This window comes from Melanostigma gelatinosum, assembly GCF_949748355.1.
Source record: "Melanostigma gelatinosum genome assembly, chromosome: 5".
Classification (NCBI taxonomy): domain Eukaryota; kingdom Metazoa; phylum Chordata; class Actinopteri; order Perciformes; family Zoarcidae; genus Melanostigma; species Melanostigma gelatinosum.
In genome coordinates, this window is record NC_136638.1 from 6,111,126 (window position 1) to 6,133,414 (window position 22,289).

Genomic DNA, 22,289 nt, shown 5'->3' on the forward strand with positions numbered 1-22,289 from the left:
TAAAAGATGAAAAGCATAACAGATGTAAGAAACAGGTAAAAACATGTAACAAAGGCATCAAATTGATTGCTAAACACGAATTGGGTTACTTACAAATTGATTATTTCCAATAACTGCAGCCATTTTTTTTCAATCTTAACAACTACATTTAATTCCTTGCCAGGAAGCCGCTCAGCTGCCTTTTTTGTTAGATTCTAGTCTCTTTAGTTTTTGTGCTGAAAGGGAGTTATAGGGTTTTAACAATGTGATCATATTTAATCTCAGGGCTGGCTGGTTTGTTGTGGGGGCCAGGGCCCTCCCTGAAGTTACAACTTCTATAACTAGCAATAAAAGGTTGAGAATATTTGACAAACTGACTAATAATTATTACAACAATTAAAACCATGAGAATATGGTCCGACTGCTCTTTCACTAGCACGCCGTTGTTAAAGGGCCGCAAAACCTGCATACTTGGGAATACAAAGTGTGTCTCCTGCTTCTTGAACTCCATTCTTAATGCACAGCCATGGAAGCGATGAACAAGAGTCAATAGATCATAAAACAATTGCATAAACCACCTAATCTCACTCTTGGAATGAAAACAAATAAACATACTCAACGAAACTATTTCTTTCACAAAGTTTAGTTGCCCAAATCCAATCATGTTGGTGACAAAAAGGAAAAAATGCACCATTTTGGAACTCGCATCTGGCTCCCATATTTGCTTTATCATAGAATACAAATGTGTGTTTTAAAATCCCAAATAAACCTGAGATTAGAACTGTTTTTATAATCTGTCAGCGTTCAAGATAAAAGCTGGGAGCTAAAACTTTGAGCTCAATATTCTCAACATGTTTTAGTCGGTGTTCCATCCAGACAGTTTGTAGACACTTATTTTTAGTCTATTACACAATGACAAAGTTTCATGACACCCAAGTATGGAGGAGTGAAGTGTCTCACTTCCAGCTGCTCAAGCTGGATTGAATTCTTGAACTTGGCTCCTTTACCAGCATCACAAATTGTTCCCTCTGTGTAAACGCTCGATATTGAAGACTCTCATGTATTTTGTGTTTGAATCCGTATGAGAGCGACACATGGCCCTCTCTCTCGCCCTGTTCCATGTTCTCTGCCTCTCTCGCCCCAGCCTCTTCAGTCTCGCTCTCCCCGAGCCCCCCCGCTCATCAATAACACCGCTGAAATACAGCGACACGGAAAAGAAAATAGATGTAGTTTGAGCTCTTGTGTCTGTGTGTGTGTGTGTGTGTGTGTGTGTGTGTGTGTGTGCATGGACAAAAAGAGAGTGCAAGAGGAGGACTAGAGCTACAGACTGAGAAAGAGAGTGCAAGAGGAGGACTAGAGCTACAGACTGAGATAAAGATTGCAATGTCTATGGAGACACTATGATCACACTGCAGATAATAGTTTTCCAATCTTTCTTTCACAGGCCTAAGTTGAGTCAGAGTGTGTATCTGAGCGTGTGTGTGTGCACACACATATAGCGGTCCATGCATCTGTGTGGAGATGTATTCCACTACAGTGAACATGATCGCTTCCGCTGATATCTCTGTTGCTGTTGCAATCCCCAACTAGTTTCTCCAGTGAAAAGAAGCTGAAGAACTTTATCTTGACGCTGCAGTCGGACCAGAGTTGACAAGACAAATGACACCCAGCAGGTGGGACTGTGGGAAATGTTGTGGGTGGCAGAAGCTCTTAGAGTAAAGTTGGCGACAGAGCGATCAGCAGAGAACAGGAGGCTTCCTTTCATGACTTCTGTCCTTCTCGTTGGACACTTTTTACCATTGGCCTGAACTGGTGTCACATGACTTGAACTCAAGTCAGACTCAAATTATGAATCTGATGACTTTGGACTTGTTCTTATGTAGTCAACCATCGCCCACCATTGGCCATGGGTTTAGAGCCTTCAGCAGGTTATATTTCCAAGATTTTTTATCATTCAAATTTGACATTTTTTGTGTGACAAACTCAGAACACGTGTTTATTTGTTCTGGTGTTTTTTTCTTCACCCAAATTTAAAAACCATCAATTTGGAAACCAATTCTTATCACCAATCCCAGCCAACCAGTTCCTCACCATTAACAGAGTGTCAGATCCTTAACTGCTGGAGCTTTAAAAAAAAAAAGAAATCTATTGATCAGATAATATTTGATAATATCAGGAGTCTCAGAACCTCAAGGAACTGTCTCCGTACACAAACCCATACATGAGTGTACAATAGCTGTAATTATTTAACAACCATTTGAATGATATCTATTCGATTTCTAACACAATTGACTTGCTTTTTCATCATCACCATGAACACTTGAGGCAACGACAACAACAACAACTCTCTGGGTTGTGTCCTAAAAGCCTTTGGGAACCTTTTGGAGCCCAGCGCTCACACAATAACGGTACATAACACAGCCTCACTTACTTCAGGGTCTTTAGGCTAAGGAGGCTGTAATAGACAGTGACGGTATGTATTACTGGTCTGCTGGGTTTCATTATGCAGCTAATGATTCCCTGTCAAGTTCTATTGTAAATGAACGAGAGACAAAAGAAGAGAGTGGGAGGGCAAAGACACGGGGTGGGGGGGGGAGAGATGACATAAGTACAGACTGAAAAAGTTGAGATGTTACAAAATTAGCCGAAAACTGTCCTACTTCAAAAGTTCAGGTTCATTCTTGTATTCACGGTTCATACTATGACATGTTTATGATACTGTCTCACTGAATATACCAGAACACACCGTCTGTCTAAACTCCGCTTCGGTGCCTGTCTTTTCAAGCCCCTCTCCATAAAAAAGCCCAGCCTGCTCTGATTGGCCCAACACAAGATAAAGTACACTAACTCCGCCTCCTGGCTCCAGCTCCATACTATGTATTAGATACTCAACACATTTAGCCTAACCCTGTACTACCTGATGAAACGCTTATTTTTATTATTTTTATTTAGTTCATCGCTATTTAAAAAAAATTCTGAAGGGAATACGCTAGTTGGCCAATCTGTGATAAATCACGCTGCATACGGCATTAATAGCTATATCCTCCCACATATCGCTGTAATTGGTATCCATGTCATCATGAGCCAGGAAGTATAAAGACCGCAAACAAAAAGTTATTTCCAGTTGATGATGACGTCAGCGTTGAATTATTTGTAACTTTCTTACTCATCAACACGACTACCGTAGTTATTTTAACCCACACCACGATATCTTCCTACATCCAACGGAGCAGTTTTGTTTCCTGAACCTCACTAAGTGGTTTCCTGTGAAGACGGGGGTTTATTATGAAGACTCTATGCTTGACACGTGTTGCTGGACTTACGTAGCAAAACGCACGAAAGATGAGGAGTAACTTCTTCTTATGGATGCATCGGGTAATTATAGAATCCTCCTTCAGTTACTTAGCAACAGCCACGGAGCAAGGCGGCGGAGCCAACATGGCGGTGGGTTAACACTGCAGCGTGTTCACCAACCACCATGTACAGCCCTGCGCTGGTCTGAACAGGGAGAGTATATCATTCTGTCTCATTAGAATGCCAATAGCGAGTCTCCCCAAGCGGACACACTTCATACACACAAACATGCATTCATGCACACGTACGGCCCTGCATTATTCACTGGTAATTACGATGTCAATAAGCAGCTACACAGCAGTGTGGCCCTCACACTAGCCAACATTTAGACGCATAGGCACACGCACTCTCCTTTAATTGCCCTGCAGTCAAATGCTTCAGCACTTATTTCTACACACAACACACACACACACACACACAGTCCCACTTGTGCATTGGTCCATTCAGACTCCCCATGGAGTGAATCTGCCACACTCTTAACACCCCCTACAGGGTTTTTTTTATGAATGCAAACACACATATGCACACAGACGCTCACACGCAAGGACGTAGACTTTGGTAGCGGGTTCATCAGTGTCTCGTCACGCTCAGTTTTGTAACTTCCCCCTCCCTCTCTTGTCTTCTCTCGCTCGCCGTCTTCTCACCAGAGACTTGCACATCGAAAAGCATCTACTTACTGTAGCTTAACTACAGTTCTCTCTCCATCTTCCTCTCTTTTTCCTTTTGGGTTGCCTCGCTCTCCCGTCTCTCCGTTTCTCTCACTGCCTTCTTTTTTTCTTCATTTTTTTTCTCATTTCGCTGCCGTTCACCTTTTGGATTTCTCTCAATTTCTCCTCTTCGCATCCATGCAAACCTCTTTTCTCCCTGTGTCTCTTTTTTATATTCTTGTATTATTTCCATTCACACAGGGAAGCATACGCAGCTGATTGGTTTAAACCATTTTCACCTTGGCTACAAACTCCTGCTGCTGTGTAGCCAAACTTTGTTCCAACAGAACTTCATTTCAAAGACCCCCCCCCCCCTTAACAACACAATCTAAAATAATTCAGTGTCTGCTGATCTCCACTGGTTTAAGGCTGAATGTCCATGTACATAGGGTTTTTTTGTGAGCGCTATCGTGTCTTTCTTCAATTGTCCTAATTCAGAGAACATGCGCTGCACCCAATGTATTTTTTTCAGTGCGACTCGACTTTGCACAGCTGCTGCGAGCACTCCTTTTTAACTCTTGATCTTATCAGAAAGGCACTGGTGTCGTCAGTGTCCTCTTCAGCAACCCTGTGTCTCACAAAATCACGTCCCCCTACAACTATTTACGTTTAGAGCAGAATGCGTTCCCTCCCTGATTGCGGTCACAGCTTTAAACACACGATCGACGCTGTAAATTGAGACAAAGCAAAACAGAAACACAACAAAAGTCCCCTGGTTGTTTTTAGGCAACAAAACTACTTAGTCAGGTTTAATAAATGTTTGTTGTAATTAGTCTGTTACGATATTTAAGTTACGGACATAAATTAGAACTCGAGAGACCTTTCCCCGCATGGTCAGACCACACCATGACTGTATGTAAGAAGTGGACGTAGTCATCGTGATGTCATCCATCGGTTTATGGACTGCCCTTGTGAAGCCTTGAGTTCGACGGTTTCGCCGTCTTGGCTTTTTTGCAACCGATGAACGGAAGTTACCATATTTGGAATGCAGAGGAGTAACATAAAGACGCCGTATATACGGCTCTGGTATCTGTCAATCACAGTAAGCCCGCCCTAAAGCATCCCCTGCTTTATGGTCTGTTTGACTCTAAATGGACCATCATGTACTCAATGAACATCATGCTGTTATTGAAGAAGACTTGAAACTAGAGATTGAGACATAAACTCATGTTTACAATGTTTACTGAGGTAATAAATCAAGAAAGAAGTGGCCATTTTCTCATAGACTTCTATACAATCTGACTTATTTTTGAAACCGTAGGAGTCGCCCCCTGCTGGTGAGTAGAGAGAATGCAAGTTTTAGGACACTTCCGCATTGGCTTCACTCGGCAGATCCGCAGGTTGCTGCCTGGACTAAACCCATCTTAGTTGTGTGACTGCATCTTGCATGTTTGCAACACCGTTGCTGTCAGAAAAATCTGTCTGCACACAGATTCACAAGGTGAAATCAATACCAGCATCGCTGTCACGGCTGGTAAGAAGTCAGCATTGAGAACAAACACAAATCGGGAAACGCGTCCCCGACTTGTCACCTGGCTGTAGTGATGTACAGCAGGGGTCTTCAACTAAAATTCCAAAAGGTCCAGATTGAGAAAATCTCCTCGGGCAAAGGTCCGAAACATTACAATAATATTTAACCGGCGCTATTTAGTGCCATATATATATTCAAGAAGCCTAGTAGTAGTAATAACATCTCTGTGCAGTCAACAACTGTCAAATCAAATAAAGAAAGTAGGACATCAATTATATTTTAACACATTATTCTCAGTTTTCAAATTTAACTGGATGGAATACAAATAATACATAAATAAATGTTCTTCTCATTTCAAGTAAAATAATGGCTGGATTAAAGAATCACTGACATAACAGAAAGCTTTTGAAGAATGTGCATCTTAAAATAAAGTAATTCATTTTAGAAACATTAATTTCACTGAGTTGTCCTGCAGCTTTAAATTCAGTTCATTCAGGTGTGAAGTGATGTCAATCAAAAAGCCACAATATTATATTTTGTCTTCTAAAAAGATAAATCAGTGAGCATGGACATTATCTGTGGTTATTAACACTTGTTTCAGCTCTATTCTCTCTGTAACATCATTGTTGGTCAGGATTCTGATCATTTTGGGCTCTTAGGTTTATTTTCTGTCTTCATTTAGATGTAAGTGGGTACGTTTGTTCAAAGGAGTTGTGCTTTGTCTCGTAGTGCGCTTCATTTGCCGCTTTTATCAATAGTTACGGTTTCTGAACACATGAGACATGCTGGATTTAACTGCCTACGGGAAGAATTAACATGGAAGAGTCTGTTCATTCATGCTTATGAATTATATTCTCTCTGAACACGTTTCTCTTTTTGGAGAACGTCATGTGAGATAACCTCTCTGATTAGTGCAATTTTCCTGCTCGTGTTTCTATTTCCTCGTCTCTCCCCCGTCTGTCACGGTGTGTGAAAACCTCGCTCGAGTCAGGAAACGTGTCAGAATACTCATATTTGATTGGCTGAGCTGGCATCACGTGATGTGATTTACAACGCATTGGTCGGTGTGTTTCCTGCACCGCTGAACAAGTACCGTAACGGCTGAATAAGATGCGCCGGTTAAAGTACAAACTCGCTGCCTAAAATGTATGATTCCGAAATATCGATTTTAGGTCCTGTGTCCGGATCTGGACCGCGGTCCGCCAGTTAGAGACCCCTGATGTACAGGTATGCTTCAAGACACTGTGACATCACTACTGGGTGTAGGGCTGGGCGATATGGCCTAAAAAAAAAATCTCCGATTTTTTTACAAAAAATCCGATTCACGATTTAAATCGATTTTTTTCCCCCAAAATTTTTTGCAGATGACAGAAGCTGTTGAAAACAATTTTTTCTTTTATTTTGTGATGATTTTCCCAAGTAGGTTGATAAAAATAAAGTGCAAACAAAACCTGAACATTGTAGAAAGGTGCCTGTAGTATACAAAAAGTATTTGGTCACTCTTTTGTTTGCCTGAATCATTTAAATATAAAATTAAATTAAACATAACATTAAATGGCATTAAATAGTAGCCTTCCATTGTAAACAACTGTGCAAATGTAACTTTTTACAGTAAGCTTTTCTAACTGAATACACTGATACAAACACAGCATGAAATAAAATGTATATGACCCTTTAACATTCACATTTTCAAAAGTGCAACATCTGATCTAACATCAACATAACATATTTTGCACAGTAAATAAGTGCATGTAAACAAAATCAAGTGCATTCACAACATAACCAACAGTATTAAACAGTAGTGCATGTTTTTTCTAAATATTTTTTGCCAGGAAGACAAGCCTGTCTACTACCTCTGGCTTCAGGCATGCACGGTGGCATGTAACAATGCCCCCCCCACACACTGAAAAGCCTCTCAGAGGGGGCACTTGTAGCTGGCACAGAGAGGTATTTCTTTGCTAAAGTACTTAGCCTTGGAAAGTTAAGTTGGTGACGCTTCCACCAGTCAAGTGGATCGGTGTCTGGGTCAACCTGCTGGACCACAGGTCAGTTGTTGCGGAGTAGAATGACATCCCCTCCAGCTCCGCAGAGATCCTTTGGCGTGTACTATTGTACAGCCGAGGCAAGGCAACGTCAGAAAAATGTTTACGGCTTGGTAGCACGTACCTGGGGTCCAAAGCTTTGAGACGGTGAATAAACCCCGGCTTTTCCACGGTGTATATGGGCACCATATCTTTTGCGATATACATCGCGACTGCATCCGTGATGGCTTTCCACCGGGCACTCTTCTTCTCATGCGGAGTACAGTTGGTGAATGTCTCCAAAATGCTGGGTTGTTGTTGTGAGGTGGCGGCGGCGGCGGCCAGCAGTGAAGCTGCTGGCCGCCATTGTTTTAGTTTGTAAACAATGCGCGCGCACTCTACTACGGGAACCCAACGGGGGGGAGGGGTGGGGGCGATTTTCTCGATTTTCAATAAAACACATCGCCTTAAAGCACACATTCGAATTAATCGATTAAATCGATTTATCGCCCAGCCCTAACTGGGTGTGGTTACAGGTGCGAGAGAGCACATTTCTGACCACACCCAACCACCGCACTTTAAAATGATCATACATGAATTCAGTGGAATCAACTAATCTCTTGTCATTGAGTTAATGGAAACATAGTTTTTTGTTATTTTCAAGGTAGCTCATCTTAAAATGTCACATTTTTGTTGTCATACCACTTAAGAACTTATTAACCTGCTTTTTTTGGGAGTTGAGGTTGCGAGTTGCGAGGTGGGAGTTGTCCCACCCAAAGGACAGCAGAGACGTCATCACACCCACTGAGCACTAATCAGCCGAGTGGGTAAACCTAGGATCGTCTTTAGTGTGAGTGTTTTTTTTCACTTAAATGATCAGATCTGTTAATTTCACAGGCTTAAGCCACTAAGTAGTCTGACCCGACAGTTAAATTATTAATGTGCACAGCCGATTGTCAGCTTTGAGACTCTTGTAGCTCCGCATAAGCCAGATGGAAAATCGAGTTTTCTATTCAATTATCTGCTGCTTTGCAAACCCATTGTCCTCTCCTCCCCTCCCTCTTTTCCTCCTGCCTTCTCTCCTCACTTTATTCTGCCTCTACTTCCCCTTTACCCCCTGCTCCTCCCTTCATTTCTCTCCATCTCATCTGCACTCTTCTGGATTATTTCATTTCAAATCATCTTCTCCCAGCGTCTCTCAACACCCCTCCTTCTTGTTCTCCACCCCCCCCTCTGATCTGCTCTCCTGGCTCCGGCCCAGTTAAATTGCCAGTTCTACAGAGCGATGGTGACAGAGTGCAGAGCTTAATTACATACTGGCTGACAGCAAGGACTTCGTGTTACATGTTCTCTTTGTCTCTCTTTTTCCTCTCTCTCCTCTCTTCCCCACCCTCCTCTCCCTCATTGTTCTTCTCTTTCTTTCTTCTGGTTCCCTTTCATTTCCTCAGTTTTTGCTCTCACCAACTTTTGCCTTTTTCTCTCTCTCCCTCAAATTAATGGCTTGTTATGTACTTATTATTGGGTGGCAGAGTTTGGGGTGGGCTAGATGGCTGTAGATGGGGGGGGGGGATTACAATGGAATCAGGCGGCAACCTCTGGGTCTGAATAAGGAAGCCAATGAATGCAGAAGAGTCTTAAACCTTTTTCTAATGGCCTAATCCTCTGGTTGCAAAAAAGTCCAACAAACGTAAACATGAGTTCATGGTCTCAATCTGCTGATGCTTTCGGGCGGAGCTACCTTGGTCTGGTGGATGTCTGTGTTTTTGTCTGAGATACTCCATATCGTGCCCTTCATTTAACAAACATTGAAAAAAAGGTGTGTGTGTGTGTGTGTGTGTGTGTGTGTGTGTGTGTGTGTATCGCAGAGTATTTGAATGGTTGTATATTAGTATGTGGTGTGTGTGCATTGCTCTGTGTTGGTACATGTTGTAGGTCAGATGCAGCTTCTACTCACTCTGCATATGTTTGTTCTTTGGATCAGGCAGCTGGTTTAACATGAATTCGTTCTCAGGCTTATTTGTCCACAGCAAATGTAATGTTTATGTCTTTGTCCTGCCGGTGCAAATGTGTGTGTGTGTGTATGTGTGTGTGTGTGTGTGTGTGTGTGTGTGTGTGTGTGTGTGTGTGTGCCCTCACCAACGGTGGACTTAAGCGTCATTGAACATTCCAACTGGGGACTCCTTGGCAAACAGGGGAGATTGTTGAAGTCCCCTGTTCCGTTCTTTAAATGAATCTAAAGCATGTCTAAAACCCTCTGGTGAATTCAGTTTTTTAATTGGAGATAAAACTTTGCTGAATTTCAGGAGCAGGACCACACCTCAGCCACTCGCCCACGTCCGGACACACTCCTATAACTACCTACCCACTCTAAGCCTCGGCACGCTCGCGTTTTCTGCACCCCACCCTCCCTCCCTCTTGTTAATAGTTATCTCCCCCCATAATCATCATGCTCCTATCCCATGGAGATCAGGGGTTCTGCAAGGCCCGGGAGCCGCAGTGGATCCTCAGCTAAGCCTCCCCCAAACCGCATCAGGCCAAATCTCCATCAACCATTCCTCAACACTCCAAACAACCGACGAAGGCTCGCTCCGACCGAGGTGGGGGCCTAAGCTAGTGAATCTGAGCTAAGTGGGGACTTGAAGGTGTGTAAGTGTTCACGTCCATGCTCAGCACTGTTCCTTAATGTACATACCCGTATGTGCAAAGTATGTGACAAGTGTGAGTCCAGCGTCAATGGCATGAATTCCAGGCAACAGAGAAGGAAACAAAGACATCAGTGTGATGTGTGTTTTTCTTTCATCAGAAGTGAGGAGACTAAGAAGTAAAGATTTGGGAAGCAGGTTTACAACTGGGAGTCGTTTTCTTATTTTGGCTGTTGTGACACTGATGAAGTGTATTTGTGCATGCTTGCATCTCTCTGCACATTCTGGGTGTGTGCATGTGTTAAGGGGGTAATTAATAGAGGGTTGCATATCGTCTTTTTCCCCTGGGCCCCCTGTCCCAATGCATTACTGTCAACCACACACACACACACACACACACACACACACACACACACACACAAACCTCAGCAGACATGCAAGTGGACAAGTGTTTACTCAAATACACTTCATGGGAGTTTTACACACAAACTCACAGAGGACAGTGATGGACTGCATATCATGACATCAGGCTATAATCAGCCGACCAGCCATCAGAGAGACGACACATCCTTACAGTGTTGACATACACACATGTGAAACAAATGGATATATTTTAGGACATACGACAATTTTGTTTCTCCATGTTTTTTTTATAAACTGCAGAAAAAGGCCACTTGAAAGTGAATTGACTCATTATTCTTGATGTAAATTTCCAGTAATTAGGAATATGCAAATTTGTTCGGTTGAAACAGTGGACACGTCTGTTCTCGGTGTTGGTTTTCTTCACATCAAGCTTGCATAGTTCACAACTGTGATGTCATGCTATTTTCCCACTTTGCTTGGAAATATGAACATGTTCAAATATTATTTTTTCATTTATTGGGTTGTTGTTGGTTTGCCAAATGCAGTAATGACGGCAATCTCTCAATTCAGCCATCCCACAGTGCACCTGTTGACTCTCAAGAACAGTTTTTTTCCGGGTAGCGTTGCCTCATCTCAACATCTGCACTAATGCGGCCTCATGAGTTCATGTTGAAAATAAGGACCTAGTCTGTGGTGGACACGTCGTGTTTTTATGAGAATACGTTTTTAAAAAGGTCTCTTGATTTCAAGAAAATGGAATGATCACGCTACACTAACAGAACTGTAACGACTTGTGTGTTTTGATTTTTTACAGTGTGAACTGGTGTTTGAACACCTGTGTTTGTTTTTGCCTGTATGTGTATAACGGTCATATTGGTATTTGTGTGCAGGACGATATAAGTGTATGGACATTCCAGGTTGTGTGGATAGGTGTGTGTGTGTGTGTGTGTGTGTGTGTGTGTGTGTGTGTGTGTGTGTGTGTGTGTGTGTGTGTGTGTGTGTGTGTGTGTGTGTGTGTGTGTGTGTGTGTGTGCATGCAGAACCGTAGGTGTACCGAGTCAAAGCGGTGTCAGCCTTTATCAATATTTGCAGAACCAGAGAATGGATGAATCTTTAATATGACATTGGAGCACAACAGAGACATGGAGACATGGGGACAAGAGAGAGAGAGAGAGAGAGAGAGAGAGAGAGATGTGTGTGGGGGGGGAATGGTAAATGGCGTAAACTGAACTCTAAATGTCATGCAGGGACTGTATGTCCCATGAATAAAGACGATGGAAACATCTTTATGTCCTTTTACTTTACTTTCATTTTAGATACACGATCAACCTCAATGGCATTATTTCCTGGTAGCTGCCGACTCTGAACAGCCTGAAAGCCGATGAGACAGAGAGAGAGAGAAAGTGGAAGAAGAGAGACAGAAGGACTCAAAGTGAAAAGAGTGGGAACGGAAGTAGAGAAGTATGAGCAAAAAAGAGACATATACAGTGCAAATTGAATGTCAAAGATGAAGATGAATACTATTTTTACAGGAGAGGGCATACTTTATTTTGACATTGTAGCAAAAATCTGCTTCTCAAATCATTTAGCACAGAATAAAAGTCTTCAGGTCAAAGTTCAAAGATTCAGTTCTTTTTTCCCTCTTGAAATGAGTAATGAGAGAGTTCAGAGAACTCGGCACATTTCTGCTCTAAAGAAGTGCAGAGTTTAGTTCTCAGGTGAAGCGCCCTCTATTGAGGATTACTGTCAAGATGTTGTAAAAAGTCCCGTTAAAATCACTTTGCACATAGTTCACTATGACCTCACACTGCAGCGTGCACCACATGTCATGTGAGGAACAACCAATCACAGAGGAGAAGTTCATCATCGAAGTGCAGAGCTCCGTCAGACTTCTGCTATCTGTCCCACTTACATCCGGGTGAAATGTCAGCCGAGTCCACACAGACAAAGCCAGCAGCAAAGCTCCTGTCAGGGATTAACAGTCTTTCAAATCCACTCATCTTTCTTTTCTTTTGTCGTCGGTCGTGCTTACTGCTTAATTACCGTAACGTCGTCACAGCCTTCGTCTGTGCTCAAGTTTTGGTTGCTCAGTAAAGACAGACAATACGAGTGCAACTCGAGAGCCCCTGCCATCAGTGTATGCATGGTTGAGGATGAGTGTAAAAGTGCTTTTGAGGGGTGGGAAGACTAGAAAGACCATTACAAAAGTGAGCAAATGTATGTCAGAGTGTCTGTTATATAGAAGAAAGTCAATGAGGGAGTGGTTTTGGACACAGCTCAAGACCTCAGCGTACAAACATGAGAGATGTTGCATCCGTATGGGCCTCTCCAATCCGCTCTCTTCCGTCTCCTGTTCCACGGTGCCGTGCCACAGGACACACAGACAGAGAGGCTCAGCCACACAAAGCCTCTCATGAGAGAACACTGATGTCCTTTAGGAGGAGCAGGAACACAAGAAGAGAAAACCGCACCTTCAGCACTGTTAGCATGGGAGGAGATAAAGCGTTTGGTCATTATGTGGCTCTGGTCTCAGAAGGTCCACTGCCCAGTGTAGAGAATGCTTATTGAAAAAGTATTAGGGAAGAGTGGTGAAATCCTTCAAAATAAAGGCCTTTATTCTCTTACTCACTGGGAACAAGTTCCTAAATGATGAGATTTAAATGCAACAGTATTCAATTAACATACAGAGCATTCTGGCAAAAAGTACCGTCTGAACTGACTGAATACTGTTTAGTGCAGAGCAACGCAGAACACACAGAACGGAGCAGCTGTCTGTATTGTTTAGCAAGCTGGTCTTTGCTAATGTCGCTATAGTTGAAGTTACACATAATAGTTCAATTACAGCAAGATGACGCACACACACACACACACACACACAGCTGCCTCACAAACAGCCTGTTATCCTCAGTTTAAGAGGGGCAACAAAAGGGCAACAGTGAGGGAGACAGTGTATTGTAATTAGTGTGTGTGCAGAAAAACACACACACACACACACACACAGAGCTAAATGCAAAGTGGGAAAAAAGTCAAGTGGCTGAAAAAGCCACTTGTGTTAATTAGTCGTGCCGGGGAGAGACGTTAGCTAGGAGTGCTGTAAACACAGATACCAGCTTTCATGTTCATGCTGAATGTCATGACGGGCACACGCCAGCACTAAAGAACTACTAACACCTCAGGATGAGGACTGGTCCTCCACTAATCAGAAGATCACTGGTTTGATCCCTGGCCCTCCAGTCTGCATGTCAAAGGGTTCTTGGGCAAGATACTGATCCCCAGATTGATGTGAGTGTGTGTGTGAATGGCTCTTGATGAGCAGGGGGCCCCTTAAGTAACCTCAGTGTATGAGTGTGCGTGTATGAACGGGGGGGGGGAATGCTGGCTTGTGCTGTCACGCTCTGTGAACACAGTCCATTTACCATTTCCATCGTGTCCTGGCTCTCCAGGACGGTTTTAGCAGTTCTCTACCTTTGCATAGCCATTGCTTCAGATACATTCATTACAACATGCCACGCCTTCTGATTGATCAGAAGGTGTGTGTTAATGTGTTGGCCGGCTAATATCTGCAATTGTCACAGGGGAAAGATCCTTGTCTCAAACTGCAAGTGGCAAGTTATGCAAAAACTCTTTTGAAATAATTGGACAATGTCTAAAAAAGGCCACCATGGGATGTTATATGTAGACGACGGCCGGCCTTCATGCCGGATCACAGCGAAAGTTGACGGCTACCGTCCATTTTCTGATGCTCATTAGTCTCGGGGTGAGCAGACGGTCAGGCTGTGACTTCTGCTCCTTTAATCACAATGAAATGTATGCGGGGGATTGGTCTGCAAACACACAAAGGATCTCAAATGTAGAAGACTAATGAGTCTCTGCTTTTGCTCCGGTGACATTGTCGAAACTCCGGCTGAATTTAAAATAACTTCTCTGGAAACTGACTCACAAATGAAACTGAAAAAAAAAATGCATCGTAATGGAATTTATTTGTTGCAACGCTGCCATGTTGTTACATCACTTACCTGCACCATTCGGCATCCCAGGCGAAACAGAGGTGTCTCCTTGTATCTCTCCAGCTACTGTAGTACAATAAGAGCTCATACATGTTGAATACCTCGCTTCCCCTTCTCTGTTTCCCCTTGTCATCCGTTACTGTCTGCATTCTCTCCACCATGGTGAATTACTCATTTGCCCTCGGCACTTTGAGCAACACCAACAGTGATGGCAAAGAAATTCACATTGCTTCTCAAGCATTTCAAATAGAAGACAAAGTCACTGTGGATCTCCGTTACAGGATGCTATTTTGGGTTTTTGCACATTTTCCTGTATTTTTTTTTTTCAACGATTCATCTTAATCTACATTTTTTTCGAACATATTCATTTGAGTTTAATAGCGTCATGCTCATTGTGCAGCAAAGGCGATCGCAGTCAAGCGTAAAAACCAAGTGCGTCAACGCTTTACTGTGAAAAATGTGTCTGCATAGAGAACAGCAGCTAGAAATATGCTCCGCTTCAGATGAATTTTAATGCTAAATAAGAAGTAATGTGCAGGTGGAGAAGGGGACTGGCTTGTGTGAGTGTGTGAGTGTGTGTGTGTGTGTCAGTAGAAAAGACAGCTCTATATGTGTATGTTTTGTCCTTTTCGTCTCACCCAAAGCAAGTCGGCACACACACAATCACAGTTTCTCCGTTATATACTACACGATGCAAATATGTCCGTTACAACACTGAAGCCCGATACACACACACACACACGCACACACACACACACACACACACACACACACACACACTGTTATCTTGGCTCTACTCTGCATGCTTGGAGTTCCTGAGCGATTAGATCGGACTGAGATCTAATCGTTCTTTGATCTCAGGTTTTAGCTGCGTCAGAAAACACACTCACACTCAGAGACACTCACGTTCTTATGCATACATACAAGGACATTCACTGGCACTTAATCACCCTGACACACACATGCACACACAGACACACATACGTGGCAACCCATCTGTATCAGCACCTCATGTGGATGTCTTTAAAGACAAGGCAGAAACAGCTTGAAGAGGTTCAGATAAGTACATAGGACACAGTTTTGGAAATGCATCTTACTGAACATTGAGGAACACACAACATCGTACATACATGAACAGATAACCACTCTCACGCTTTATGTGTGATTGGTTTTGTCTTTCCCTCCCTCTTTCGCTGTATCAGCCCAGCAGCAATCGAGATAAGAGTCTGCGTTATCTTCCTGCTCGCCATCTCAGCTAATCTATTGGTTGTGTCTGGAGTGCGAAAGCCGTTAAGATCTGGCCTTGACTAAGAGGACCAGGAGAGATGGAGCGAATGGATGGAGGGATGACGAAGCAGGAAGGATGTGTTTTGTTGTTTTGGTTGCTAACACACGAAACACGAAACAAAACGGACAATGATTGGATCCGGCACTCAGAGAACAAAACTCAAAATACAAAATAAAACTGTTGTTAATCGTGATGGTCACAACACACGCCATAAAGTGTTGTCGCAGCTTGCCTGTAAAGAGAGCGGATGCAGCGCGGAGACAGATGGCTGCCAAGTTAGCTAGGTCGCTTGTGTTTCTCCTGAGCGATGGAGAGAGAGAGCGAGAGAGAGAGAGAGAGAGAGAGGGAGAGAGAGAGAGAGAGAGAGGGAGAGGAGGGGGGAGCATTAGACCCAGCGCTGCCGTTGGCCACCAGCCCGCTGTCTGGCTTATTTTCTGTAACCAGTGTAGCATTAAAGCATGGCGGAATTAGCAAGCTACTGAGCTAAGTGGTGTACAGCTGGCTGGTTGCTACCATGCTAATTCCAACATGATTCAATGCTACACTGGTTACAGAAAATAAGCAATAAGTTGGTGAAGTTTAAACAAGTGTACAAGGGTTGCAATGGTAACAGTACACATAAAAATGGCCGCCGCTACCGACCATCTGGCTGCATTGATTCAAATGGTGATATCCATATCTGCTCCTGTTCTATTGCTATGGCAGAAACTCAGCTCAAGTCTCCAAAACACATTATCTGCTTCGCACCCAGTTTGCAATTCAACACCCTTCAAACACATGCTCAACATCAGGCACGGGATTCAGAACTACAGTCACATGTTTGCCATTGCAGCCTGTAACTGGTTCAGTCACAATCCGTTTTATGAATGGTGTGGGTGCCATTTCTTTTTTAAATAAATCATTGTATAGTTTTGAATAAATGTGTTTCATTTTGCAAAACAGCTGAGGGTTTCTGCTCATTGTGTGTGTGGTCGTGTGTTATGACAAAATGAGCCCGTTTTTAAAATCACTCTTTTTAAAAAGTAAAGAAAAGACTTGAATAAATGAGTGGGGGTACATGCCGAGAAGTGAGCATCATGTTAGGCAGTACTCTCCACACAGGGTCACCAACACCTTTCCACACCGCTGGACCCTGTGTATATAAACACATAAAGCAATAAAGACAACTCCACTGACCCGGTCAGTCTATACCAGATACTCCAGCTACTATATGTGAGAACATTTTATTGGTTTAATCCCAAATTCATTCTGATATTCCTCTTGTGTTATTGCATATTGAACAATATTAAGTATTAGATTCAAAGTCAAAGATTGTTTTGTCCCATGCTTATGCAATATGCACAGTGAAAAGCAGCTTGACATAATGTTTAGGTTGTGCTAAATCAGCTGTTTGGATAAGAACAAAAAGACAATAGACTAAATATGACATGAAAAGGACATGACCTAAACATACCTTCAATGAGGTTTATGAAGAATAAGGCTCAATCAAACCAATCAGAAACTATATGTTGGTGGGTTTGGACAATTAAAAACTTAAATGAGAAAAAAAGAAAGATGTCCGCCCGGCTCTCGTGGACTTACTTTGTTGCCTTACTTTGCAGTCTTTATATGTTTGTGTATCAGGTTGTTTTAGGGTGAGAAGCCAGTAGGAGGAAAACATCCGCTCAAGTGTCCTTGAGCAAGGCACCAAACCCGATGAGGTGTAGAATATCTGACCTCTGATGCGAGGCTTTCCTCACAGGGATTGGATACTGTACTTTGTCATTGTGGTTCTTTTCTATAGCTCACACTTATATGTTATGTTAGTGTCTCTTCACCTAACCACCACCACTCTCTCCTCTGTCTCATCATCATTTATCCACTTTTTCGCTGCAGCGGGTGCTACATCAAAGCACAGCGGGGAGACCGACAAAAGGAAATGGTAGTTTCTATCCATATGGTGTCCAGTAACAAGCAGCGAGGGAGAGAAGAGATCTGTCAGCCTATCTGTGGCCGACTGTAGCGGTCGCCCACATAAATGTCCGCTTGGCTCTGCTCTGATCACATAATTGCTCTGTGCACACCTCTCTCCCACACACACACACACACACACACACACACACACACACACACACACACACACACAGAAGGATAGCACACGTTCAGTGAGCATACACTGAAGCACACTTAGTTTTCACACACACACACACACACACACTTAAAACCTGGACATGTACAGCGCCCACACACACACACACTGGCAGTCACTGTTCAATGTGACATGAAGCGGAGCATTCACACACGCAGGTATGCCTGCCAGCGTACGCGCACATCCACATAGCACAACAGCAAAGAAAAACTCCCACCGGCTCACCCACACAGTCAGCACGCCGAGGGTGAAGGAGATACGACGGAAGACAGAGTAAAAGATGAGACCGAGCGAGGAGCGCAGTGTTCTCTGAAACCCCAGCTTCACAAAGGACGGGTTTACCCCGACACAATGCAACAAATTGTGTCGTGTTCATCGCCTTTTGTCTCCGCGTCTGATTTAAGATGAATCACCGCTTTATTGCGTTGGAAGGTTTGCATCATAATACGTACGGTGAGGATGCGTGTGGGTGTTGGGATGGCCTGGAAGACGTTTTTGGAAAGTTCCTCTCAACAACATTGCTAAATCTCTGCCAGCTACAGGGGCTTTTGTTGTGCAGATGAGCCTGACCTTTGAACTCCTTTGGCTACTTCTATCTTACATAAGCTGTCGTATTACTGCCAGTACAAAAAAAATGATCTGATCTGTTACTTTTTGCCTTTTTCATCTAATGCAATAAAGGCCCGTTTCAATGAAATATACAAGTCAGTCTAACTAAATCCCCCTTACAAGCAGCTCTAAATGAAGCTCACTACAATCTGTACAAAACCCAAAGGTCAAAAGCCAAAACGTCTCTGTTTTAAAGGCGGTTATGTGCTGGACTATTTCTTTGTTGGGAACGTTAACTTCACAGGTCGCTCAACTTTTCCAGGCCCCCAAAATATGTTTGATCTATATCTTTTGATGAGAGACACAGTAACCTTTTAAACTGCTTCTAGTCTTTATGCTAAGCTAAGCTAGCCGGCTGATGCCAGGAGCTTCGTATTTAAAGCACAGACTGACAATCTCCTCATCTAACTCTTGCCACAAGCTACATTTGTCCCTTAAGAATAAAAAACGAGTGTCCAAGATTCTGATTCAAATGTTTCTAAATCCTGATTGGTGGAGTATCTGACACCCCGCCCACCTCAAAGCAGTCAGAAGAGCACCGAGAGAAACATGAATACACCATTTAGCATGTGAAATGAATAAACTGTACTAACCGGTGTTCCAATACGATCCCATCTTTCAGAGCAACAAGCTGATTTAGAAAATAACGTTTTTAGGCCCGTTAAAGCTCAGCCCTTAACTTTCATATTTTTGAACAAAATGCTGAATCCCTGTGATGTCATTCTCCGACGCTACGTGTGCAATTATGTAAAGGATGGCTGAGGGATTGTTATTCCCTCGATTAAACCGCCACACACTGTCACTTACATGAAAGCCAAATAGTGCGACAGGATTACATTACAGGGCAATCAATTCGAACTGGACTGTTATAATTAGATGACCTGAGTTTGCTAAAAAGTCGGTAAGTCATTTTCTGTGTTTTTGTCACTTTCAGTACTTGGCAGGGCCGCATGGCAATACGATGACAAATGCTATTGGTAATATCTATAAATGCAGAACCTCTACTTTCGCTGTAAACAGAGCTAGTGTACAGTAGCGTGGCAAACATCGATAGCCCAGTCAAACTCTCTATGTCAAGCCGATGGGCGCGACACAACAAATCGATCCCGAATGAAAGACCATCAGCAGATTTGTCATCATATTTCTGCCGATACACAAATGAGCACAACAGCCAGCAGCAGACGGGCTGATCGTTACGCACCCTCGGCAGAAACAGGAGAGGCGGGGGAACAGCTGTGTGAGCGCTGAGGTAGAGGTTGGAGGGACCAGTTAGAGGGTGATTGTGAAGAAGAAAGAGACGGATGGAGCGAAGTAGAGGTATGCAGCCATTGCATCAAGGTAAGAGATATCTATGCATCAGATAGGACACGAGAGCTGTGAGGAAGGAAGAGAGCGAGCAAATTTGATGGCAATAATAGAGAGGAGGAGGAAAGACAAGAGGTAGAGCATCATCGTTGTTTTCAAGAGGAGTCTGAAGAGTGTTTAGCAATGAAAGTGCATGACGGTGAAACAAATACACAAAGAGAATATCAGTAAAAACAAGACAAAGCCTGGAAACTTTCAAGAGGGGGAAAAGCTCGTTGAAGTGCGCCTATAGACACCAAAACAGAGGCGGTTCATCCTACCTGAGTTCCTCTTGGATATGTACTTGACGCCGTCACAGGCTCCTGAGGCGAGGAGGAGGAGGAAGAGGAGGGATAAAGCCTTCATCTCTCTAGTCTCCACTGGCACCTTTAGACATCAGGACACAGTGGGGACAACGTGTTAGGGACAACACTGTAGGTACTATGCTGATTGTCATATATACAGTGTATATAAGTATAGTATATACATTGACACCAAGCATTACAGTGTGTTGTGTTCACAAGATTGTAATGAGAATCGGAGAATCGGCTACAACTGCTGTTTCTTGGGGAAGGGATGCAAACAGCAGTGTCCACTGTCAAGTCAACCACTTTTTACCAAAGGTGCCAATTCTCCAGCACCCACAGGCAAATCCTACCGTGAGGAATATGGGCCCTTCAAGACTTTAAACTGTGCTCCAATGTTAACAAATCATGAGTGAGGCCACTGACATACTGACTTACTGGCCCAGCCGAGGTGTTTCTGCTCTGTTTTACCAGAGTGCATGTCAGCCACGAATTATTTAAATACCACGAGGAAGAGGAGTGAAAGAGTTTTATTTTGGAGGTACCTACGTAAGGCTACTTACGGCGCATTAAATAAAGGGAGGGTGTGCTCTTTGGTTGCGATCGGCCTGACAGAACTTTTTGGATGCGCCCGAATATGGAATAAAATATTTTTAAGTAGAAAGCATTCGTTTCTGGTCTTTTCAGTAATCGCAGAATTGTAATTCGCACTAAAACAGTAGGCCGCCATGACACCCTCACTGCGTTCACCCCAGGGAAGAGATGCAATCATCCTCATGTTCTCTGATCATGGGCCAGCTGGTGAGCCTTTCAGCAGGTGCTTCCCAGATTAAACTGCACGTGTTGCACCCCGAATGATATGTTGAAACCGTGACATCTCCTCTTTTAAGCCTCCTTGGCTCGCACATGATAATATGTACAGTGAATACTGTCAAGACCCTACTGTTGTTTTCCAATTGCTGAGAAAAAACACATGACACAGTGAACTCAATGTTTTGTTTCAGTCTTGTTTGGATTTGACACGTTTGTCAAATGGATGTTAAAATGTCCGTGTGTCTCTCTGAGTGTTCATAAGCTACAACAAAAAAAACAATAGGGCGGTCCCAAATCGTGTTGGTTGTGGGTCGATATGCTGTAAAAAAGTGAAAAACAAAACACTTTATTACAACCATGGCAGCAAGAACAGCACAAAATAAAGGGCATTAATATTGATCCCAAGCACAGGCTTGGTGAGGTTATGAAAACATCAATTTCTTTTTTTTCAACTGATTGAATTTAAAATACAGAAACTCAATTCGATTTGACCACAAGCTGCGAATACAAAGGCTGCAGAAGCTTTGGGGCAGACACACACACAAACAGACACACACGCACGCACGCACGCACACACACACACACACACGCACGCACGCACGCACGCACGCACGCACACACACACACACACACACACACACACACACACACACACAAACTGTCCCTGAGCCAGCCATGTGAAATCACATTGATAGAACACAATCTGATTTTCTCATGCTTTCTGTGTACACACACACACACACACACAGTTAACCAGGGAGTGATTGAAGTTGAAGATTAGCCATGCCAACAGTCACTTCAGTGTTTTTCATACATGTGACAATAAAGGGAAGTTAAACTCCAGTTTGACTGCTGACTGAAATCACATTTGAGTCACATGCACAGCGTGGTAGCTGATGATAGAACCTCGTAGGTTGCAGATTGGGTGCCAAAGTTATTCGCCTTTGAATCTGAGCCTGGAATTGGGGTCTAAAACAGGGACTAAATTGATGCAAAGAACAAAGCCGATGGAGCGATAATGTGATGAAGAATACTGTACGATGTTGCCACGACCAGATGTAAATCACTCATCCGTGCTGGCTTGTCAACACTTGTAATTTAAAATACAGCTCTGACTTTAGGAGTATGTAGTGTGTCTCATCTTGGTAGCATCACAGGTTCAGTTCAAATCATCATTATCATAATGATAATTATAATACTACAGTCCAATAATCACTTCTGATTGGTTGAGAGCCACAGCACACCAACACTCACATCA

The 22,289-nt window shown here is 43.2% G+C and overlaps 1 protein-coding gene across 1 annotated transcript in view; it reads right to left on the bottom strand.

Moving 5' to 3' along the window:
* Positions 1 to 20,279, bottom strand: part of il1rapl2 (interleukin 1 receptor accessory protein-like 2) — a gene marked incomplete at both ends in the record, with an annotated part of 337,128 nt that extends 316,849 nt beyond the window's left edge. Inside the window, 1 exon segment of the mRNA XM_079268538.1 lies at positions 20,195 to 20,279. Within this exon segment, the coding sequence (XP_079124664.1) occupies positions 20,195 to 20,279 (85 nt within the window).
* Between the last annotated feature and the right edge of the window lie 2,010 nt (positions 20,280 to 22,289).